The sequence below is a fragment of the Amphiura filiformis genome, chromosome 9 (genome assembly GCF_039555335.1).
Source record: "Amphiura filiformis chromosome 9, Afil_fr2py, whole genome shotgun sequence".
Lineage (NCBI taxonomy): Eukaryota > Metazoa > Echinodermata > Ophiuroidea > Amphilepidida > Amphiuridae > Amphiura > Amphiura filiformis.
In genome coordinates, this window is record NC_092636.1 from 11,220,260 (window position 1) to 11,246,831 (window position 26,572).

The 26,572-nt window shown below is 35.7% G+C and overlaps 1 protein-coding gene across 1 annotated transcript in view; it reads left to right on the forward strand.

Moving 5' to 3' along the window:
* The window catches only part of LOC140159973 (uncharacterized), a 161,872-nt gene that overhangs the window by 87,931 nt on the left and 47,369 nt on the right, over positions 1-26,572 (forward strand). The window contains exons 11-18 of the mRNA XM_072183240.1: positions 3,241-3,357; positions 4,749-4,865; positions 5,810-5,926; positions 7,895-8,011; positions 8,560-8,667; positions 10,134-10,250; positions 17,072-17,191; positions 18,090-18,206. Coding sequence (XP_072039341.1) covers positions 3,241-3,357; positions 4,749-4,865; positions 5,810-5,926; positions 7,895-8,011; positions 8,560-8,667; positions 10,134-10,250; positions 17,072-17,191; positions 18,090-18,206 — 930 coding nt within the window. The remainder of the gene's footprint in view (positions 1-3,240; positions 3,358-4,748; positions 4,866-5,809; positions 5,927-7,894; positions 8,012-8,559; positions 8,668-10,133; positions 10,251-17,071; positions 17,192-18,089; positions 18,207-26,572) is intronic.

The following is a 26,572-nucleotide window of genomic DNA, read 5'->3' on the forward strand; positions in this document are numbered from 1 at the left end:
GATAAATTACACAATTTTAATTTTTTCATACTTTCGCTGGGATCATTGAATGGGCCTTTAAAGTATAGTTAAAATCCCCTTGAGAAAACCACAGTTAAGTGGCTAAAATATTGAGTTTTCTTACACTCATTGGTTTGGCTTGAAATGACTTGAAAAACTTTCCTGACACTGACAGTTAAATAACCAAATTAAAATTTGACTGAAATCGTATATTAAAGTCCCATTCAGTGATCCCAGCACAATTAAGTGTAAAAAGTTAATTGAGTCCGATCTGACATTTATAACACATTAATTTTAAATGAAACAATTATTAGCCAGAGGTCTATAAAAATTATTTATAAATTGCTTAAAAGTGAAGGATAAGTCAATCAAATCGTCGGGTGCATCACATACTGGTCTATCTTGAATTTTTGACTTTTTTGAGAAAATTGGTATATAGTTCTTTTTTACGGAGCTCTTCAAATACAACAAATTACAGACCTCAATTTTTCCTAGATAATTAGTTATAAAATGTTTAATTTAAACTATCTATGATTTTTTCAAAATACGTGTTTTCACATACTGATCTATCTCGAAAAAAACACGCATTTCTAGAAAATCGCAATTGAAAATCTTCGTATTAAGTTCACCTTTCTATAATTTAATTAGACTACAGATTTTCATGAAAGTGGTTTTAAATTAAAGCATACACTTAGCAGATTTATTTAAGTGGAATCTTTAATTATATTTACGTATGTAATATTGCTTAAAACTACACTTTAGTTCTGTATGTGAAATCGTTAATTTCCGATATCGTATTGAAAGTGCATTACATACTGGTCTATCTCGAGATAGACCAGTATGTGATGCGCCTAAAAATCACATCATTGTTCGCGAAATCGAGATAGCCCCCAAGATAGACCAGTATGAAACGAATTTTAAATATGATATCGGGAAATTAACTATTTCACATACAGAACTACAACTTTAGTGTAGTTTTAAGCAATACTGCGTACATAAATATAATTCAAAATTCCACTTAAATAAATTTGTTATATATCCTTTAATTTAAAACCACTTTCATTAAAATCCATAGTATAATTAAATTATAGAAAGGTTAACTTAATACGAAGATTTTCAATTGCGATTTTCTCGAAATGCGTGTTTTTCGAGATAGACCAGTATGTGATGCGTCCGACGAAATTGTCATTTGGTATTTTTGAAATGAAAAATATGGCAAAAAATTAATTAAGGAAAACAGCAGTATTGACGAAGTTGAAGCCCCATTCAAATACATGCAGCAAATATACTGTCAGTATATTAATTACAGATTCATGTAAATGCCTTATTTTGGTTATATACATGGTTTTCGGCTGAACCACTAGCAAACAATGTTAGCACATCAAATGACAAAAGTACCAAAATCTCAATTTTGATGATTTTTACGATCATCCGGATGAGCAAGTCACTGAATGGGCCTTTTAAAAGGCTCAGTATCTATTATCACCTTTCCTTTAATTTAGTGCCACCTTAAAATGACAACCCGATAAACATGAACTTCCCTATTGTGTTTATTCAGTTGGTATTGTTCTCTTTTGCATGGATGAGTAGCTGACTAGCTGCACATTATTTTCAATCAATGAACATTAAGAATGCATGTGCATTGTCAAATGGTTTATATCCGCATTTTGCAATGGATGATAACCTTGATCAAGACTGTTGGGTCTAGCTAGGATTCACTTCAAAATGTTTGATGTATGTGTTGTGTATATGCATGTACATGTGTATGTCTTATGGGAGTGTCACAACAATTTTGGTGTGTGTGTGCTGAACAGAAAAGAGTACATGCATGATCCTTGCCTATCTTATAATATCAAGTTTCCACTTTTCTATCAATCAACAACTTAAGCTGGCCTAGAATTGGCAATATGCTGTTCTTTCCTGGGCCGTGTTACAGAATGACATGACAAATTATAATGATAAAAGAAAATAATTTAAATATCCAGTATAAAGTACATACTTGTAAAAATTAAGATAAAAGTAAAATATTTAAAACCTAATATTGTTATGGTTCAGAGGTTATGATTTAAGAAGACTTTTGAAAGAACTAAGGGGGCTGTCATTTTCTTCGGAAGGGGGTGGGTCATGAATATACTGGGGGTCATAGTTTTTAGACCCAAAATAGGGGGGGGGGGGTTATAATTTAGGGGGGTTATAGAATTATTAAGGGCTGGTGACCCAAAATTTTTGCGCACTGCGCGCGAATTCTTTTCACTTACAATCCAAATGTACGCACAATCTTTAATTATGATTCAAAATTTTTGAGTGCGCCTTCTTTACACTTACGATCAAAATTTTAACATGCTCTGCACACTTTCTTCGCATTTAAGTTTTTGCGCGCTTTGCGCCATAGTTCCGGCAACAAATAAAAAATGTTGTTGTCATTCTGTGTAGGCGGAAGGGGGGGTCATAACAATTTTCGACCTAAGATGGGGGGGGGGATCATAAAAAATTTACTCCGGTCACTGACATATTCATGACCCCTCCTTTCCGAAGAAAATTACATTCCCCTAACACATTGTGCACATTATTCAGACATTTTCTTAGTCAGTAGGAGTGGTCCAGTTTCAAACACATAATCTGATTGGACAATCGCGTGCTATCAGGCTGTACACATGTGTATCGGTAATGCATAACATGCTGGTGCACATATATTTGGCACATAAGCACAAACCTAGTAGATAATACTCACACATGCTTGCAGTATGGCCAACTGAAGAGGCAAAGTTATAAATAAGTCTTGTTCATTTTAGAATAAGAGGAGTTTTTATGACAGCAACTTAATTTTTGCTCAATAAAACAGTTTATACAAATTTTAATCTTTCCCTGGAGTAGCCAGTGCACAAAAACGTTGACCCCCCCCCCAAAAAAAAACCCCCAAAAAACAAGTGCATCCAGCCGGATTCGAACCAGCGACCTTCGTAATACTAATTTTTGGTATTAATAACCAATTTTTTGAAAGGGGGGGGGGCATGGGGGGAAGAATTCCAGGGGAGGGGCAAAATCAACAAATTTTGCCTAAAATTTTGATTTACAAAATGGGAAATTTTCAGAATTTGGGTTTTACTGGGGGATGGCAAAGGGGTACAAGAGTTCTGACGGGGGAGCATTCCCCCCCTCAAGGTGGCAACGCCACTGGTACTGAAACTTCTGGGTTTTGGGTAACACACTAAACTCACCTTGTTTGTTGTTGCCTTTCAGCTGGTGGTTGTGTAGGTACTCCATGTTTAAATGGTGGAGAGTGTATGTTTGATGCCGATGGCAACTTTGCAGGATGTACATGCACAGCACAGTGGTCTGGGGGTGACTGCAGTACTCGTAAGTTTCAAAATTAACGGACAGGACCTTCTGTGCGGGGTCAGAGCCAAGGGGAAGCTGCCCCTCTGAGAAGTCCCCCCATTGGATACTGGCCACTCTGATATTTAAGATTAGTATGCCTTTAGCAAATTTTTCCACCCACTTGAAAGTTCCTTTTCCCCCTCTAAAAAAGGTTTGGAAAACTTTTTTGGTCACAAAACTATACGGAATTATCTTGAGGTGGATTCATAATCATCAATGGTTGAGGTTCAATTAAAGCAAATTTAAACACTGATTTGCCTATAGCTGTAGAAAAACGTTTGGCCAATTATGGTATAATTTTTGTAAATGTATGACACATGTTTTTGAAACTGAATAGTTTTGATGGTGTTGTCTATATCGCATGCATTATGAATTCAGTGCACGTAGTAGGTCTTTACCCAAAACCACGGCCCAAAACACAAAATGCTTTAAACATTTAAACTTTTAAAACATTTTTAAAATAACAATAAAAAAAATTGCTGCAAAACATATTCTAAGTTTGAACAATGTTGCCAAAATAATATATGAATGTCTACAATAACATTTTCACAACATGTTTTTGATTTTGTTGTTGTGTGTTTCATTATAAAACGTTCTACAAACGTATAACCTTTAATAGGCCTAAATTATAATGGTTACCCAACATTTAGGCGAAAATATTATTAAAACGAATTAACCAATTTAACCAACACTCGTTTAGGCCTAATGTTTAAAAAAACACCCCTGATTCTGTATTTGTTGGGTAGGCCTATAACTTCATACCATCTATTGGACCCTACTATGGTAGACCTACTTTGAGGGAGGGGTCCAGGTCCGTTATCAGTGGAAGCACGCTGGCAAGATTTGGTTTGTACATGTTGTATTTAATATATTAGAAACGGCCACCTTTTTGCGCTCAGCAAACATTGTTTTCTTTATTTTGTGGCCCTAGTTATTACCGGTGCGCAAAAATAGCATTGACACGCACATCACGCATCGTTCTCTGCGATGTCTGCAACGCAACGAAGAGCACGACGCGGAGTATGCACGCATTGAAAACAGGCGCAATAGTCAAGTCGATTCGGGGGACGACGGAAAACCCTTAAGGGTAAATAGTAAATACATGTACATATGTGTGTGCATGCTTATAGGACTTTCACTTTGTACATGTACAGTACTTAAAATTGATATCCGAAAATTTGTCCAAAATTCAAATCAAAATTTTGTGTGTAACCTAAACCCCATGTTTCATAGCTAAAGATGTTTTCATTAATTGCTCCAACTTCTTTGTCATGCGTTTAGCAAGATAGCACAGGTCATATTCAGGTTTTCAATGCATGTAAATACCTTCACAGCTAGTGGAATAAATCAAAATACTTGTTTTCTTACAGCCTTGGGTTGCGCAGATATCGATTGCCAAAATGGAGGAACATGCATCGCAGACAGCGATGGTAATTTCGACTCCTGTGATTGTACAGCTGATTTTGTAGGAGAATTCTGTGCAACAGGTTAGAATAATTAAGATTAAGAACAAGGACTTACTTTTTTGTTGCGTTCTGTAAAACGTTATGCTAATGTGTGCTATCAAGGCTTATATTAAGCAGGCACTTTATCTCTTGGTCCAGGCATAAATATAAGGCCTGTGTGTTATATGCTTAAAAGAGTATTTTGTGATTCTAGCATCCTCTTTTTATGGCATGTTTGAGTAGATATCCGCAAAAAGAGTTTATTCCCAACATTTCAGTTGATTCTGATTTCTGAGTTATGCATGATAATGTATATTACATTGCTCCATAGGCCACTTTGCAGTAATTACGTTCTGTTAACAGCATATAAATGCAAATTTGATGACATTTTTGCAACGTGAATGAATCTGTAAGGAATTTTTTTGCACATATTATGTAGCCAGAGCTTTCCGGTGGTATAAAAATCTCAACTTTTTTGAAGAAAGTGGGTGATGAAGCTATGGATCACAAAATACCATGGTTTTTATTTTTGTGGTTAATCTCAACCTCAAATTTAAAAGTCTGCAAAAATATTTTTATCCCTAGGCTTTTTTAAATTAAAATATGAAACTGTTTGCAATTGCGAATATAAGAAAACTGCAGTCTGCAAAACTGCTTTGAACACTTCAAATCCAAAAATTCAAAATTCAAAAAAATAATACCATGATAATATGTGACACAATCAAGGGAAATGAGTTGGATGTCGCTGATATTGATTTTGAGATATTGGCAAAGAAAGTGTTAAAATTCTTTTGTTTTATATTGTTTTCAGCGATTGATAAATTGACATAACTTCGCAACATGGGGTTTTCAGTTTCTGAAAGCTCTACATATCCTCTTTAGAAACATATGCAAAACTCATTTTTGACCAGGGTCGACATGTGAATCATTCCCCTTGATCGTGTCACATATCATGTTTCACATTATTTGGTTTGTATGTATAATAGGAATTGGTTGTGATCCTGACCCATGTGATCAAGGAAGCTGTGAATTTGATGTTGCAGATGGCTCCTTTATGAGATGTGATTGCCTTGAAGGTTGGACAGGAACATATTGCACTATTGGTAAGTTATTATTACTGTCCATGGCTTGTACAGGCTGAATGGGCTATTCCATTTAAAACCCACACTACCCCTGTGGAAGATTTAGCTAAAGTCTTCCACAGAGGGAGTATAAGTTTCAAATAGAATAGACAATTGGGTAACTTCCATTTGAAATACTCACTCCAGTTGTGGAAGATATAAGAAAAGACATAATACAGGGGGAGTATGGTTTTCAAAATGATTAACCCAGACCAAATACATTTGAAAAACATACTCCCTCTATGGAAGATGTTTCTAAAATCTTCAACAGGGGTAGTGTGGATTTTAAATGGAATTGCCCAATGCGCTTGTGTGCAATGTGTGGTTCTTCTTTACCCTGTATATTGATATGAGGGTCATTCAAAAAGTGTTGCCTCCATCATCCCATCTCAATATCTTGGCACGTAAGATAACAGAGATGTGACGATGGAGGTAGTACTTTTTGAATAACCCTTGTATATTACTTACTGCAGTTAATGTTTTAGTGTTTCTATGTTCCCGTGTAGGATGTGTAAGCCTCTTCCCTTTATCAGTTTCAGTTACTTTTTTTTTATCAAAAAAAACCCCATTATTTTGTATTTTTTGGTTATTATTCATGTTAAATACTGCTGAATGTTGGTGCTTGTCCAATGCACTGTCTTAGACACATCAACATCTCATCAGCGTACATGCATTGATATGTGACCTGCTATACAGAGGGTAAAGTCATAAGTTGGTAGTTCCATCAAAACATCCTGGCTGACTGAGTTCTTTGTTTGCCGCGCACAAGCCAGCAATATGACCTTTGTGAATGGGCCATTGTGCCCCCTTCACATTCATTTATTTCATGCGGCTGTGAAGCAGGCAACCACATGTACAAAGTTTCTCCATGTACTACGATTTAAAGCCAAAGTGGTAATGGCATCTGGCAGTAAGTTGTCAAAGTCCCCCATCAGTTTTTGCACATAACACAAGTAGGGTGTTCTTCGCCTTCCAGGTCTTGTTTTACCATGTAATGGGGTGTAGAGAGCATATCTACTGCATGGGTCATCTTCCTCTTCCTGCATCCTCAAGATATGTCCCAAGAATCATAGTTGTCGTGATTTGACAGGCACAGTGTTGGTGCTGCTATAGATCCTAGCTTTCATTACTAACATGGTCAATGTGCTTGATGTTCAGCATTATCCTATAACATGATGTACCAAAAGCATCTTATTTTCCATGTCAGTAGATATCACCCAGGACTCACAGGCATAGAGCAGTACTGTAACACTTGTGGTGTGAAAAAGCTTGACCTTTGTTGCAACAGTAATTGATGGATTCTCCACAGTACAGATGCCACAGTTTCCAGAATGCATACCACGCAAGCACCTTCCATCAGGAGAGGCCACTGGTGCTAGAGCCCATCATGGAACCAAGATATTTAAAATCGGTGACATACTTCACAAAGGACATACAAATCTACCATACTGGCTTGAACAGGTGCATGTGTGGAATAAAAAACACCAACACAGTAACCAGACCGTCTCAAAACTACCAACTTGCGACATTACGTTCATTTCATGGTAACAGGTCACATATGTCCAATAAGCCCAATCGGCATTGGAAGTTTGCAATGCATTGTGGGACAGTTTTTGCAGTTTTAGGACACTTTGTCCTTTGACCTATCGGGAAAATTGCTGTAATTATTAATAATTTATTTATTATTGTCATAATGTTATCATTAAAAATATTTAAATAATTAATTCATTTAATAATAATGTTTTTTAAGTTTGTTTTTATTCTAGTAACAAGTTTTAAATTATATTTTGTACGCACAAAACCCGAATTTTCCAGATAGGTCAAAGGGCAAAGTGTCCTAAAAATACCGGAAGTTACAATAGCGATTTGGCTTATTTCTCTTCCAACAAGTATAATGCCCAAGTTTGAACCTATAATTCTAATAATTTGATTCCAAAAAATCCTATCTAGCTCCAGGATGTAATACAGACCCGTGTGTCATGGGAAGCTGTGTTACTAATGCTGATGGTACATTATTTGGGAGATGTGACTGTCAAAGTGGTTTCTCAGGACAATTTTGTGATATAGGTGAGTAAAAGTTCAACAGCTGTATCTCGTTTTAATGTTTGAATGATAAATGACTGGTTATTATTATTATCCCATAAGTTAAGTTTTCCATATGCTATTTCTATACAAAGATTTTAATTTGTATTATTTAATTTTTATTTTTAAATGCTTCATACATCATAGAATACTCAATTTCCAAATTGTTTTGATGGATTAAAGTAAAGGAAACAAAAAAGGAAACAAATTAGACGCTGCGCAAATATCTTGGAGCACATGATTTAAAAATGAGAAAAGCATGAATACCTCATCAACTGTGCATCCACACGGGCTGCTATCTTGACCCAGCTGGCTGGGTTAGCAGTTATGCCTCTGACTTTTTTCAGAAGTAAATCAGTCAAGTTAATGTTGTGGTAAGCTGACTTGTCTGCATGGGCACACAACTTTTATCACAACCTTTTCACAACTGGGCACTATCAGTATCTCTACCATATCTTGATCTTTACTTGAGATAACCACCCTGTAACTACCTCATGCCTGAATACAGTTTATGTTGTTGATTGATCCAACAGATGACGACTGCGACAGTTGTAATCAAGGAGTCTGTATTGTGGATACTGATGGCGCAATTGTAAGCTGCTCATGCAACACAGGATGGTCTGGGCAATTCTGTGATGTGGGTAAGCATCAAAATCAAATGACGTGCCATGTCGAAAGGAGACACTTTTGGGCAGGATCATAAATGGAGAAATAGCCAAAAATCTGCCTGGGGGTGATTTTTTTACAATTTGGTTTTGTTGCGAATTTGTGATGTTATTAATGTTTAAAATATTGTCTGATATTTTCAGACCGGAATATAACTTGCATCGTGTATTTTTTGAGACATTTTTCAAGGTAATTCCTACTATCAACATTGTCAATAATATTTTTAAAGGCTGATATCTCAATTTCCAATTTTATAGTACCATAACTTATGAACTCAATATCTTCGCTTAGGAATGTCGGATTTCATAGGGGAAAACGGTGTTATGGAGCAAAATATAAATATGTAAAAACCTCAAAATTTATAACCTGCCCAAAAGTGTCTCCTTTTGACATGACACGTCACAAATAATCGGGAGGGTGATAGGGAGATTCCTGAACAAGTTTAATTCCTATTGGAGCCGCCTGCACAGGTACACCATTGCCAAGGTATACCGGGCTGGTACACACAGAATATAGTGGTACTGCACTGGTACTTACTCTGGTACTCCCCTGGTACTGCACAGTACCAGCCAAGACTTGGTGATGGTGTTCTTGTGGAGGTAGCCCCAATAGGAATCTGTTAGTGAAGGTCACATAACACATTAGAAAGTAATGTAAGTTTTGTTTTGATTACTCTATATCATTTATAAAGTATTATATATTTTGTAATTAAGTGCAGGGCCTTCTTGGAGATCAGTACAAGATACTGAAGAGGTTACCCTGATCATTCAGAAGACATGAATAACGACATTTCATTGGTTAATAGCCAAATATAATTATGTATTGTTTCAGTTTTCTTAATTACCATACAATATAATTATAGCCATATTAATCAGCACCGGCAACTGGGACCGGCAATCAGCGGGTCTGCATACTTGCAGCGGTGTAATCGTAATCTGTGCTGATCACATATGTGACACAATCTGGTCCATGGTGGCCAAAGGCGACAAATTTGAAACGGAGATAAAGGCAAAAATATGGAGTAATAAACAATAAAATACATAAGAAAATACACATCACAAAACCTCATAACTTTAGAACCAAGCATGCTAGACCTTTGGTGTTTTCAGTATATGATAGCCTAACTACAAGGTAATATTTATAGTAACTCAATTTTCAAAAATGCCTCCTTTGGCTACCATGGACCAGATCATGTTACATATAAGGAAAAGATGGTAATAACCACAAATCAATTGTTTTTTCACAATTTTGCCAGAAATACATCGTTATATGATACCAAAAACTCATTAACAATGAGAAAAATCAGGGGGATGAGGCTGTCCATCAGGTTATAGACCTTTAAATTTTTTTTCGCTCATTGGCATCTTCATAGAGTCATGACTAACATGCAAGATGTGACTGTTTCATTCAGGTTTTTAAATAAATACTTGTTTTCTTGCAGCCCAGGGTTGTGCAGATATAAATTGCCAAAATGGAGGACAATGCGTGGCAAAAAACAATGGGAACTTTGACTACTGTGATTGTACAGCTGATCGGGCAGGATCCTTGTGTGAAATAGGTAAGATTAAGTAGATTAAGGGGAGAGCGTGGCCTAGCGGTTAAGGCATAGGACTGTGAACCCAAGGGTCAAGGGTTCGAATCCCAGGTCCGGCTCTTTGTGTCCTTGAGCAAGACACTTCACTCTACTTGCTTAGTGCTTCGGAGGGCACTTTAAGCTGTCGGTCCCGTGTACATGCATATTTTCTCACATTAATGTAGTGTGCACGTTAAAGAACGTCACAGGCTATTCGAAAAGAGCAGGGGATCATCCCGTCATGTTGACTGTACTTCAAAATACACTCATCTACTCTAGGTTCCAGAGTAAAAAATAAGTACAGCTTGTCTGTACGCAGTGCGACAATACTCATACATATGAGGGAGGCACTTATAAGGAAGAAGAGAAGAAGAAGAAGAAAGCTGAATTTATACTTGATCGCTTTTGCAGAAATGCAATTCTCACGCATGCTCAGTGTTTATCCGTTTTCAGAACGTTAGGCCGATCAATCGATACAAATCACTGAGGCAAAACAATGTCGCTTTTGCAAGTTGAAGAAATCTCAACTTTCGAGCAATATCGCTTGACAGGTAAATACATCAACTAATCATTTCCTATCAACTGGATCTAATTATTTTTCTAATTAATTTACCTTTCTCTATTATTAACTTTCGGTGTTACGGTAATTCAAAACAATAATTATTGACAGTAATGGATGTTCTAAAAATGTATTTTGTGGCATTTAGAATATTTTAACTGTTGTCTGCAATCGCTATTGCCATGATAAGTATAAATGCAAAAGCGACAAACGATGCATTGCAAAATTTGGCGATTGCACATCGCTTTCCACAAGCGGTGCATCGCAATCGCTCAGCGATCGAGTATAAATTCAGCTTAAAACTGAAAGGCCCATTCAAGAGATTTTCTGTCTAACTGCGTGCATACTCTCTCAATGTAAAAGAGTGAATTTCCACTCTTTCAAGGAGTTGAACGAAGGAAGACCCATTTTTGAGTGGAAAACGAAAGAAAATGAAAGAAAGTACATTTTCTTCAGGCAATATTCCCTCTTTTGAGAGGATTCAGACTACTTTTTTCAATCCTTTTAGAGTGAAACTTTTCCACTCAAAAAGGAGTTGTCCTCCATTGCACTCTCTCACTTTTTTTTTGGGGCGCCCACGGCGGGCCCCTTATATTTAACATGACTTTGTAAAAAGCTTCAAATATCGGTCTTGCTCGATTTACTTCGCAATTTTGCTTAGAAGTATGCCCAGCTTTAAACACAACTTGCTTGGTTTTGATTTTGATTTTATTACTGTTTACTAATATGCATTGAATGTAGGTAAAGTAGTTCTATATACAGCGGGAATTAACGCTTGAAATACGAAATTAATAAAAACGCCTTTATGTCTTTTAAAAACGCTTTTGAAGAGATGGCGCTATTACGATCGCAGAGTAGGCATATGATCCAGGTGAAGAGCGACATGATTTGATTTGATGCGGCATTGATCCAAAAAGCTGCTTTGTTGATCAAGGAATGAGGAACTTCATTGATAAACATGATTTCTTATTTAAAAAAAAAACCCAAACAACAAAAAACAGGGATGTTCTCTTATCCCTGAAAAATCTAGCGTGGTAGTTGCAATTGACATTTGTTGCAAGTGTTATTTAAAACAATTTACCTTTACAAAAATCCTTAAAATCCTGTGCATAGGCCCTATATACTTGTCATCTTTGTTTGAAATACAAAATTATCCACAAAACAAGTTCAAATGCTCTTAAAATATCCGTGGCGACTTGCCGTTAAATCAATAACCAGGCATGCAATATTGTCAGGTATTACAACCGACAGTTATATCATAATATGGAAAACAATCCTTAAGAAGCAAACCTATATATATTCTAAATAAAATAATTCTGCTCCAACAACCTTCCACAACATGATTTCCTAACAATAGTAACCGAAATGATAAGATCTTTATTCCTTTTTATTTGAAACCAACCCTCTTCCATCCCATGCAGTACGATTTTAATTTTACACCTCTCTCACTGCAATAAATATGCTTTACTTTTCCTAATCTTTCTTTGCTTACTATGCTAATGTTACATTATTGTTTTAAAGAAAAAAATTGTATCCAAACGGTTACATTTTAGCCCCGGGGTGTCACTTCAATACCAGTAAGGGGCATCCGGTGAGAGCAAAATATAAAAAAATATGGGGTCATTGCAAGCCTGAGAGCATGATTTTTGGCATTCTGTGAGCTCCTGTGAGAGCAAAAATCAGTGTACAAAATATGGGATCATTGGGTGAGAGAGAGACCGTTTGGATCTAAATTAGGGGGGCATTGGGTGAGAATATGACCTTTTTTAATGGGGTCTTTGGGTGAGAGCCAAAATAAGCCTCGAAAATCAGTGAGAGACGGCTTGTTGCTGTTCAGATGGAAATATTAGGGTCTAGGTCTTTGGGTGACAATTCTAAAGGAAAAATATGGGGTCTTTAGGTGACAGAGCATGTGCAGGTAACGGGGTCTTTGGGTGACAGCGAGGGTAAAAAAGGGGGTCTTAAGGATGCACACAGGATCACTGAAGTGTTACACAGCCAAAATTGAGTTTTCATCACTAATGTCATCTTCAAACCGTATTTTATCTTGTCATTAATAGATTTTAAAGAAATCTTAAAATTTGAACCATAAGAAAAGCTATTTTAAAGACCCTTTTTCATTAAAAATTCGTCAAAATTCAAAAGCAAATAAATTATCCCGCAATAGATCGCATTCTCGTAACGCGTACTGCGGCGTACAGCTAGCAAAGACACGCACACATGGTAAACTGGATGGGCGAGGTGATTACTGATTGAGGCGCTGTCGCCAATCGCGATCACTACCGTATTTTATCGTATTGATCTCTTCCAAGGTAGGTAAAGCTTGCACCATTGCATTACGAAACTGCAGGCCGACAGACAACCACCGTCCCAGAATCAGTAGGCCTACTCGATAAATTTCGCCAAAAAAGTGCTGATATAGTGGTATAAATTATAGGTTTTTTATATGAACATAATAGTGAATTTTTTGTTTGTTTTTGTTTTGTTTTTCAAGTTTCATTCTGAACTTGAAAAGATGAAATTTATCTGTAAGAAGTAGTTACCCGTAAGAAGCCCTGTAATGATGACGCAATCTGGCAGATACGATAGAAAACGTAGGGCCCTAAATATTTTGCTAGTAGGCTAGACTTAACCCGTATTATAGTACATCATTATAGGCTTATTATTTTATGTTTAAAAATTTGTTTTATTTCATTCATTCATTCATTCATTCATTTCATTGTTGTTATTTGATTTACCAAGTTGGTATAGTTGGACAAGAATATAGGCCTATTATATTAGCTTATATTTTATGCAGTCCCAGCCTTGGTTCAGGAGCCTCTTCGGTCGTTCAGTCTCGTCTTCATTTTGAAGACCATAAAAAATAGGCAAGCAGTTACTACCGGTAGGCCTATATTAGATACCTAAGGCCCTGAATAATGTTTCAAAGTGTTATTAAAACACGGATTTAAGATTCGTTTTCAAACGTTCTCAACTCCTGATTGACCATTAACGCAATGTCAAAAACGTTGACATTTCAATACATCATATCGACCATCTAGGCATAGGCCTACAACTCTATGTCAAAAATGTCGATATTTGAAATCGGCATAGCGAGCACGCGTTTATGAAAGCATAATTTCAAACGAGAAATATAATCGTGCTTTTTTCATAACCAATTTTAACTACATTTCCATTAGTAGGCCTGTAGGCCTACCATGATTGTGAACACTTTTTGTGAATGTTTTGGCCGAATGCCTTTTTATTTGCAATGTTTGTCTGGCTTTCAACTTTCACGTTTATAATGTTTTCTGCATACTTTAAAAGGTAAACTGCTTTAAAGCAATTTTCGTGAATGTTTTCATGCAGTGTTTTAAAACGCTCTTTATAGCATGCATGATCAGTGATGCCTATATACGGTACTGCATAAACCACACTCTAATTTAAAGCCATAAGTGTTCCGTTTTCTACTTTTGAAATTCGGTTTTGTTAGGCTATGTAAATTTCTGTGTTTTTCAGTTTTCTTGTGACCTCTCCGTGTTTTGCCTGTTTAACATATAATAGCCTAGGCCTACTTTTTGTCCGTTTTACAAGAAGTTTATTCAAGACATATTACAACTTTTACCCCATTTTTTACACGTTTATTTGATTGAAAACAATATTGAATATCGGAATAAGAAAAAAAAAAGAAAAGAAAATCACCAAAATCGATCAATTAAAAACATCGCATTTATCATGATTATGTCTCAATTTATTCTTCATTTCATAAAACTTCCTGATTATCTGCTAAAATAATTGCTTGTCAGTTATTCTATGCTAATTTTAATGTTCTGATGTCCGCAAATTTTAATACAGAGCATGATCTTTTTTTTATACGGAACAGGACAAAATTGTAATTAAATAATCATGGTTTCGTTCGCGGCAACACGACCATGCACTGTGCAACTTATTCGCAGAACCTGTCTGTCTGTCCGCGCGCTACTGTCGCTACTCAAACGCCGACGCGACGCCGCGGCCTTGCCGGAAGCTCTGTTACACCATGGAAACAAGACTGCAGTAAATAAAATGGCTACACCATGTGGATAAACATCTGCCGAATGTGCACGGATAATTTTGTTATATTGTATATTTTACCTTCTAAATCACCAAAAAAATGCCAATCTGCTGCAGTAGGACGCCCCTTCTCATTTTCTAACTTGACCAAACGTCACAAATCACCGGATTATATATGGAATAATCTTCAAAAATGGACCTAAAATCCGCTGTATTTTTCTAAATCGCGATTTTCGCAAGTTCACTTTTGACCACTTTTAACCATTTTTGGTCCGCCATAGCGTCTAAATGAAGCATCACTGAGGTAAGTTTTTAAGTCAAACGTTTAGATATGGCCAAAATCTAGATAGTGTTTTTTCATTTTTTTAAATTAGGGCCTAGAACTTTTTTTATCACCCATGATTCAAAAATGTGAACATGGGTCACACGTTTTTACTGATTTTTGCCTATATTTTAAAAACTAAGCAAAATTTCGAAAAAATAAAAAAACTCTTTCTAGATTTATTTGTCTAAATTAATAAAATTCATGCTTTAGAGTTTTTGCTTTTAAAATAATTTTTTTATGGCGGACCAAAAATTTATAAACAAAAAAGCCGTTTTTTGGGATTTTCTCGAAAATTGTACTTTTTGACCCAAAACTGACATTTTAAATGGATTTATGAGCTCAAAAAAAAACAAAAAATGTATACTTTTATATACTTTACATGAATAGTTTTCGAGTTATGAGGTGAATAATAATGGATAATTAGTGATCCTGTGTGCCTCCTTAATAGCCCTACATACGCGTCACGGCCAAAGTGAGAGTGCCCCCGCTGGATTTCAGCACATCACATCATACTCCCATTGGGTGCCCCCATTCCTTTTTTAAAGGAATTTTTATTTCTCTTTCACTCGGTGTACATTTAGAGAGTAACCAAACGATCAACAATTATACATAGGCCGTTTTGATTACAATAATTTCATGTCTATTGCATAAAACGTATAAATAACCAGCTCTGAAAGAGTGAAATGCTATCTTCAGTGTCTACTGCTAGCGCCGTACACTTCAGAATTCAACAGCCTTGTTGTGCAATATAAGAAAAAATGGGGAGTGATATTCTATTATTCTGTGTAAGTGTAAAATGCTATCTTTGGTGTCTACTGCTAGCCCTGTACACTGCAGAATTCAACAGCCTTGTTGTGCAATATAAGAAAAAATGGGGTGTGATATTCTATCATTCTTCTGATGTCCAATCTTGTTTTATCAGATTGCTTTCATGTTTTTTATTTGTCCATTTCAGTACATCAATGCTATTACTTGTTCCAAATATGCAAAAAAATGAATTTTGATGGATTTTTGTGTATTAGTCTGGTTGAGCAAATTGCTAAATGGGACTTTTACTAGAAAAGGTGCAATTGTGCTGATAATGTACGTGTGCTAATGCTCAAGCATAAAAATACCATTTATCATTCAGGCTTCTGACAATTTAAATGCCAGAGGTAACCCTATTTTTGTCCCTATCAAGACAATCCGACATGGTTGAGTTAGAATAGAGGACGTCAGCCTTTTCTGCAGGATCCGCCATCTTGTGGGTACTGCAGTTCTGCATGTCATGCATTGCAAGTGTTATAACATGTCATGCGTTACACATTACGCCCCCGATTACGTGGAAGTCGCAGCGCGTGAAGCACCTCTTCAGTCAACGCGGTGATGTTAGCAGCAAGACACTCCATACCCACAAGATGGTGGTGTTGACGCACAATGACCCGGGGGTACTCAGTACAAATGACCATACGGGACGTGCATAAACATGGGTAGCATTTTCAGCCTTCTGGTATATCAATGACCCCTTTTTCAATGCCTATTTTGGTATATGAATGGGTCCATTTTTTAAAATTTTCTAAATTTTTTCGGAAAACAGCCCAATTTTTCCTTAATCTAGCCAAAATTTCCAAAATTTTGGGAAAATTTGTAAAAACTAAGACAATTTTAGGTAAATTCGGCCGAAAATTTTGACTTTTGGTATATCAATGGTTCCAAATTTCTTGAAAAATTGGTATATTTATGGGTCTACTTCCAAAATCTCAGCGGCACGTCCCTACCAAAACCAAACTTGAGTACCCCCCCGGGCACAATGACCTACCTCTATAGCATTGCGCACAGGATTATTCTGAGTGTGGACTGTTTTAGTTTTATTTTCTATTCTATTTGGTTTGTGTGTTGTATATTTTCTAGGAATTGGTTGTTTTCCCAACCCATGTATTCAAGGAACCTGTCAATTTGACGCTGCAGACGGCTCATTTGTACAATGTAATGATTGTGTTGAGGGTTGGACAGGGACATTATGTGATATTGGTAAGTTATTATTACTATACAAGCCATGGACAGTCTGAATCTTTGATCACCATACATGTACATTACTATAGACCTTTTTCCTGTTCCTTAGATGTAAACAAACAACATCACTCGGCCTTTGATAAAGATCTTTGTAGGATTGAAAGCTCTAGTGTTGCCAAAACTTTTCAGCGACAAGGCTCAGCTCAAGGATTCTCAAGTAGCCCAATTTTTAAGCTTCCAAAAAAGCGCATGCACAATACCAGATATTTGGGTGGATTTACCCGAATTTAGAACGCAAATCACCCAATTGGGCGGAAAAGCACTTGACTTTAAAACTTCCAGTACTTGTTGAGAAGTTACTGACTGATCAATAAATGGTCACAAAACCTGTTGTAATTGCAATTTGGAGCATCAAAGACTCAAAACCTTTATAAACTGGCTAAATTGAAAGGAAAATACGTCAAATTACTGCTGCGACCTGACACTTTCAAAAGTATTTGAATTTTATGCAAGTAGCAACATGCTTTTTTGAGTAGCAGGAAGTGATCGCCAAGTAGCCCAATTGTGTGCCTAAGGCATGGCGTTGGCATCACTGTTAACCCCATGAGCATTACTACCTTTCTTACATTGCTCCTGATTGGTTAATTACATGATATAATCATCTGAATAACCAATCAAAATAAAGCTTTTAAATCCCTTACAAATTTTAAGCTTAATTCCTTCAGTCCAACTGACAATTCTTACCATATCTCTGATTGGCTCAATACATAATATAACCCTCTTTGTAACCAATCAAAATAGTTCTTAGAAGCCGCTAATTCGGCCAGTATAATGCCCATGGGGTTAACCACATTTGAATTGACGAAGTAATAATACATAGCCTGTAACCTATTTTGATTCCAAAAATCCCATGTAGGTCCAGGATGCAATAATCCAGACCCGTGTGTCAATGGAAACTGTGTGACTAAAGAAGATGGTACATTTGGGGGATGTGTCTGTCATAGCGGTTTCTCAGGACAATTTTGTGATCAAGGTGAGTGCAAATTAAACATCTTTATCTCTTTTTAATGTTTGAATGATAGGTAACCATAACCGTAACCACTCGGGTATATAATACATATCGTGCCACCAGTGGCGGCACCAGGAATTTTTTTCAGGGCTGTTGGAGGGGGGGGGTGGAAATCAACATTTTTTGCGCAACATTTCAGCAAAAAGTGGAAATTTATGTAATTATGGGGTTTGCCTCAAAGGTAGGGGGAATAGGGGCAAGAACAATATTTGCCCCCCCACCCCAACTTGGTTAAGTTTTACCCAACCGCAAGGTGCAATATGAGATTTAAAAAACTTACCATTTTGTTGGGTAATATATTGCCCACTGGTGTTGGCCAATTATTTTACTACATGATTGGATAAATTGTATCCTTATTCACTACTTCTATATGTGTCATTTCAATACCTACCATCAAAAAGTTGGAATAAACATTCTGTGATGTTTCACTGTTTACCCAATAGTAAACTGGATTTTCCTGTGAAAGTTTACACAAACACTGGGTAACATCAATTTTACCCAACTCACATATATTTACCCAATAGCAGTTTACCCAATTCTGACGTTGTATGGACCAAATTATATGCCTTAATTGGGCATATAAAGTAACTTTAAAGTGGGTGTTTGTTGATACAAGTTTGGTTTGCTTGCTTGTTTTTGTTGTTTTTAGCAGTTCAGTAGGATATGGTTGGGAATTTGACCATGACCTGTCAGTAGTAGGCTGATACACTAGGACCCACAACATGCTCATCTATCATGGCACAGTTCTTTAATCCCAATACATTTATTTATACATTCATTGAAAATGAAAAACTTTGAAAATTTTGGCACAAAAACTTATACTCTGCAACTTGAGGTCAAATTTGGCACTATGATTGTTTAATTGAGGTTAGTGAACTATGGCATTGGGATGAGGCCATTGTGGTCCATAGTGATAAGCCCTTCTGACTTTCAAACGTTAACAATCTCCATTATAATAGTAACATCAGCTCAGCTGTAAGTGGGCTGTTCCATCTGAAATCCATACACCCCTTATGAAAGAAATTACATTAATCTTCCACACAGAGAGTGTGAATTTCAAATGGGATTACCTGAATGGGCGACTCCATTTGAAATCTACATCCCCTGTGTGGGAGATTAAGGTCATGTCTTTCATAGGGGGAGTGTGAAATTTAATTGGAATAGCCCAAAAGATAGGTGGACGATTTTTGTTTCGTAAATAAATCAAATATATTGATATTGTAGTGCTAGCTACATGCATATAAGTAGACTAAACATATATGCATACTGCCTCTCCTTTCAAGATTACCACTATAAACAATATATATGTAGGCCTATGAAGTCACATCATCACATGGTAGCTGGAACAGATTATATAGTATGTCTCATCTCAAGTTGCCATGTTGGATTTCGCAGTGGCAGATTAGCATCGCGCGTTAACCTTATTCCGAGGGCGTAGGCCTATTCAAATGTGTAGAACCAAATGTAGTTGTGTAAACACACCAATTCTAATATGCCACTGGGTAATCCAACATGGCGTTACTGTCAACTTGAAACTAGACACGCTATAGCAAGTTTAATGTTTGATTTCTAATTTCTTGATTCAGTGTAGATTATAATTGGCTGTGCTGAATAGGAAGATACGTGTGTATAGAAATTCATCAATGGAATTGTTGCCATTGAAGTTAGCAAATATCACACGCTGTCAGTTGTGACACGTTCACACACAATAATAAGTTTGCATTCATGAGTCAGTCACCCTATGAATGGCGTGTGCAGGCAAAAGTTTCTCACAACAATATTGATATTAAAAAGTTGATCACTCATCCATAGAGTGCTATACAGTTTATTGTCGCATAATATTGGTTACTATATAGGTTTAATACACACCTATGACGTCGCGCTATTGTTTTACCGCTCCATTATTTTCCACGAATGGAGCGATGATCACAATAACACGCCATTCGTAAATGCCTTTCTCTTTCTCTGAAAAGCAAATACTTTTCAGGGAAAAAGTATTGGCATTTACTTAATGTAGTGTTAATATCAATTGCACTTTTGAAAAGCAAGTATTTGCGAAAAGTGCGGTATTGTTATCATCACTTCATTCATGCAAAACAATGATACTGAAAAACAAGAAGAAAATGATTTTCATTAATACAATAAATTGAGGAAGCGGATAGCAACATTTGCACAGTATTGTCATGGGACCTGAGAGCACATCAGACATATCGAATTGCATGCTGAATACGAGGATTGTCCCTATATCTAATAATAATAATAATTTTGATTTTGTGAAATTCGCGATATAATACAAATTATTAAAATTTCATATTTTTTATATTTTTCCAAATTTAACAGTCCTCGAGTAAACTTTATAAATCTAATGATATGTAATTAAACTATAGGCCTATGTAGCTGGGATGAAAAGCCGACTCAATTGAAAATTTGACCTTTCATATAGAACTTAAACATTTGTTTCCAAAAAGACCTACATTTTTTAGTGTTTTGAGGAAAAAATCTATATCTTTAATAATGAAGGTCACAATTTTCATATGATTGACGGCTGTTCAACCCAACTTCCTACTATTTACTGCATATCGTTAGATTTATACAATTTACTTTGAGGACTGTTAAATTTCAAAAATATCAATTTTAATAATTTGCCTTAAAATGTGTATTGTATCGCTAATTTAATAAAAATCTAAATTATTTGATATCAGAAGGATGTGTCTGATTTGCTCTTAGGTGCCACAAACAAAATACGTAAAAACGCCGCTATCCGAGCCCTTACAATGCAATCTGTGAAAAGTAAGTCAAGATCAAAACGGGCAGGTTAAATTGTTGGCTAAGTACGTTGTACTTATTATGCAAGATGTGTTTTACCCTCACTTAGGCTTTACTTCGTAGGCCTTTACTTTTATTCATTTGGACCTTTCTTTCTACGCTTACTGTTTTTTATAACATTTTTTTTCCTTCTTTATATTTTTATACGTTTTCAGTGGCTTAGGCCCTACATATAATTTGTCATATTTTGGGCAACATTGCTACATATACATAATACACATTCTGTATCAATGTATTTAGGCCTATGAATCTGTTTATTTTCAAATCGTTCTCTTCGGGCATGTTTAATAATGATAAAAGCCACAGTAGGTCTATTTTCTGTATAATTTTTATTTGTCATTAGTATATCTGATGTTTCATCTGATGGTATTTTGGCATGCTTGAATATTTACTTACATCGATCAGTAGGCCTATCCGATACCGTAAAACGGGTAACTTTGGGCACTTTTCAGAGTTTTTAAACCACTGCTTCCAAACAAAACCAAATATATTTCTAATTATCTCTTTTTATGACGTTAGGGTTCCTTCTACACCTTGAAGTTGAAAAAGATTTTTGAATAATTTTGAAAGGGTGCCCTAGGGGTTGAAAATAGCCTGACCAAAGTTACCCCGCATTTGGGGCAACTTTGGTCAGAGTATTACATTCCATGAAGAAACGAAAATGAAAAAAATTGATCTTCGCTGTATATGGGCAAGGTTTTGTTTTTTGTGACATTTGTCCCCATGCAAAATTAAGCAAGCACGCATCCTTGCTCACAAATATCGATTTTTATTTTGTCTGAAAAAAATGTAAAAAATGCTCATTTTGGTCAAAAATGCCAATATTTTCGTAACTTTCAAAGAAATTGGACATGAGCGACTTCTTCCAAATATATTTCTTAACAAATTGAGACCAAATATAACTAAAAACAATATTGCTGTACGGAAGATGACCGTATAAAGAAAAAAAAAGAACGACCAAAGTTACCCCACTTACCGAAGTTACCCCCATTTTACGGTAATTAAATATTACAATGTTAGGGACGCTCCATTTGATTTCGGAACGGGGACTGGAAGTTGAGGTGGCTTTTATTTCGCGTCGAAGGCGGCGAAGTTTGTTTTGTTTTTTGCCGACAAAGTTCAAGGACAATAATAGGCCTAGGTAAAATGTGTTGTAGTACATTTAAAATTTTCGTACCTTTTCGTACCTGATTTTGGTCCTTCTGCTGCTAATCAACGATATATATCCTCGGAATGATTCCATCACAAAATTATCCAAGATAAACAATAGTGTCCATAATTGCATGGTTGTTCCAAAATCGTAAACTCGATTCACAGAGAAGAGTATCATTGCTCAGGTATAGCGATAGGTGTAGTTTTCTTGAGGTTGACAACTGTAATGACCATTTCATATGAGCCTATACATGCTATATGACCTTTTTGCCAATTTTCCTTATTATGCAAAATAGAGACCTAACGCAACTACTTCACCAGTTAATACATTAGAAGTGGGCATAAAGAACTATTGATGGTCTAATCACTTTAATGATTTTACTGAATCTACGTTTATTCAATTTGTGTAACAAACATTTTAAATCTTTATAATTCAAGAAGGTGGTTACGGATGATTTGAACTAAACACCTGGATCGTGATATGATGGGTATTTCTATAGAAATTTTACATAAAGCTGAGTCGGACTATTTTTGCACTCGCACCTAAAATTTAGTACGATCATTATATTAGTGTATTGTCCGGCATCAATGAGTAATTGATCAATTTGTAAAGAGCAACCTATTTCAATAACACTCCATTCGTGAAAAATAATGGAGCGGTAAAACAATAGCGCCGACGTCATAGGTGTGTATTAAGTCGGTTAATGGCGGCGGATTAGAGCGTGAGTGGGTAAGAATGGCTTCGCCGCTCCGCTGTTCAGCCCTTCGTACCCACTCACGCTCTAATCCTTGGCCATTATCCTATACATAACAAAAAGTGTTTGACTTACAGATCCATAAGAAATACTGACCTTTTTATTCCAATTAAAAATTCAATTACAAAAATAAATAAATACCTTAATTGACCCGACTGTATTTTCTTGAGAACAGCCCGTTTGTATGAAGGGTCATTAGTTCAAAAAGGGTTAAAGTTAGGGTTTAGGGCATTATTATGTTAAGATTAGGGTTAGAGTTAGTGTTAGGGATAGGATTAGGGTTAGGACAATTTTGTCTTGTTATTTTGAGCTGGAGGGACCTCTGATTAGAATTTATTAAACTAATTTATATGGATAACCGCTCACTCATATAGCTGTTTTCTCCTTTTTGTCAAATATTTTGCATATGGGCAAAAAAATATCTACGGTAATAGGAATTTTATTGATAAAAAATTTTTCAATTACACTAAGGCCTAAAAAAATTTGATTGGCGTAACCCAACCGACCCTAAAAATAGGCCAGACCCTAGACTTTTTTTTTCTTCTATTTTTTTGCAAAAAAATAAAAGAAATTAAAAGAAAAAATATTCCAAAGCCTTTATCGTACGCAATTTACAGCTTAAAATGTGTGTGTAAATAATAATAATAATCAAAAAATGCCGACCGATAACAAACAATTTTAGGCCTAATTTTCATGCTTCTTCTACATATTTCAAAATATTTATCATGGATCACTGATAAAATTCCTTATAAATTGTAACTCAAAATGAGCAGGACCTTTGATGACCGATTTAAACTGCAAATAACCGGTTCCCAAATTAGAGAGAAAAAATGAAGATTCAAATGATAGATTAACTTTCTACTCATCTGAAATAAATTATTTTCCTGATGTTACGTGTGACATGACTTGAATAAAAGAGTATTTACTTATTTGCACATTTTGGTCACTGTAGCTTTTGAGATTAGGCCAAGAAAAAAAAAATTGCTTGCCCTCCAGTGGGATTTTTGGGGTGGGTCGGTCGATCGGAAAAATATATTTTTTACATTCACAACTGTATAGGCCTGTAGGCAATGAACATTGGTCATGTGGAAAGATACTTCACTTCAGACCTTCAATACGCAAGATACACTATATAAATTGAACAACTTCATACTTACAGGCACAAGACACCAATGATGCATGAATGGATAGTTATAAATGTTATAATGGGTTTACAGTAATGATTGTCTTCTTAAGAAAAATGTTGTTGGCCAAATGTAGCTTTGAAATAATTTAGGCACTGAAAAAGCAATAAAAAAACATTAAATTATAAACTAAAAACTAAAATAAACCCATTTTTCTGTTAAGGGTCGACCCTGATTTTGGAAAATTTTGGGTTGGTTGGTGGAGGGCAAGCATATAAATATTATTTTTTTGGCCTTATTCAGATTTTACCTTCAAATAGTTGTTATAGTGACCATCATACTCACAACTATTTGGTCTAGTCCATGAAACAAGCTGAAGTATTGCAGTACTACTACATGTACTAGCACTGACTTATATAATGCAAATTTAGTGAAATTTAACAAAAAGCTGAGAAGAAAATATTTGTTTGAATGATTATATATAAATTATTGTACTTTAAGGTATATTTTTTTATAGAATGCATTTAACCATGACATTTTATATACCATAAAGGTGTATGGATTTGAGGACAATAAACGGGATTGCCACATTAAAGGTGAACTGAACTTTGGTGTACGGAATAAATAAAAGAAAAATGCCAAAAATGTGCTATTCCATTGAAATTCATACAATGAATGGAAGACTTGAAATTCATACAATGAATGGAAGACATGACATTCATCTTCCACCCATGCAGTGGGTGTAGATTTCAAATAGGGTCACCCATTCAGGTAACCCCATTTGAAATTTGCACTCCCTGTGTGGAAGATTAAAGTCATGTCTTCCATAGGGGGTGAATGGATTTCAACTGGAATAGCCAAATGTACCGGTACATGGAATATTTAATAAAAAGCATCCTATTTGGCAAAAATTTTGTTAAAATTAACAGGGATGTAAGTTTTCTGTATTTTTACAGAATTCAGGTTTTTTGTAGTCCCAATTTCGCAATTTTGTTTATTTTCAGCCCATTTTGGGGCTTTTTAGCCCGAATTTATGCGCTTTCCCCCCAATTTTCCATATTTTTTCTTCAGGGTTACTTACATCCGTGAATTAAGGCCAAAAAAAAGGTGCTTGTTTGTCCTCTACCGCCCACTCATCAGATCTAGACCTCACCAATTTTTTTTTTTCAAAAAATTATAAAAAAAATTTTAGTATTTTTTTTTGGATTTGGAATATCCCTCCAAGCTTTTAAAATTGTTATAAAAGCTTAACTCCATTTAACATACTTAACAAATGGGTGAAAAAATTAGAAGAATGATAAATCAACAATATTTTCCGCATAGAATTATTGATTGAATACATACAAGAAAATAACATCTTAGATGATACGAACTGTTTTCTTTTCAAAAAAAGTAGTTATACAATGTTGAGCATGAAGCCTCTGAAACAAAAGAGCCTCATTTCAAATGGAGTCACCCATTCAGATAAACCAACTGGGCTAAAGGAAATTGAAGCAGTTGCGAGCATTTACAAATTATGAACTCATATTAATGTCTTTATCCATAGCATACTTGCTTCCAAAGTTATGCGCTTTTACACTTTAGGGTTGAACAGGGTTCTAAAGTGTCTTCCTGAGAGAATGTTGCACTCAAGCCCTCAAAAAGGTTTCTGAAAATGTAACAACCCTTTACAGAACCATTATAGGTTCTGCAGCATCTTTATAAAAACAAAAAGTTCCTCAGAGTGATCAAATGTCATTTAAAGGAGTATTTCGTGATCCTACCATCCTGTTATTATGATATTTTTCAGCAGATATCCACGAAAAAAGCTCATTCCCAAAATTTCAGTTGATTCCGATTTTGCGTTTGCGAGTTATGCATGGTTATTAGTATTACACTGCTCCATAGACAATGTGTTGTAATTTCATTCTGGTATACCAGAACGAAATTCAAATTTCACGATATCTTTGCTAAACGAATTAATCTGCAAGAATTTTTTGAACATAAACATTATGTCGCCAGAGGTTTTCAGTTTCAAACTTTTTTTGAGAAAAGTGGGGGGATCATGATGTGGATCACGAAATGCCCTTGGTTATACTGAGAGACAAATTGTATTTTCTTCCCTGTTTTGGCCTGCCTCTCTAGCTCTATTTCAAAATTGTTACCTTTGGCTAGTATTTGGTCAAATGATACTTACCCATGAACTTTGAGCTTGGCCACTCAAGCACAAAACAGTTATATTAAATTTTCAGCATATTTTGAATGCAATATTTTTGCAATTGTTCAGGGTGTAATTAGCACCAAAGTTATAGTGTGCTGAATATGGACAAACAACAAACAATCCTTTGTCATGTTTGGCCTTTGCATAATATAGTATAGCATGCATGATTTACTGGGAAAGGTCTATTTGACAAGTCAGTACACCTGTAGGGCCTATAACATAAGTTTTCATATTCAGAAATCTGACATGAAAAGAGATGCTAGTTATTACAGA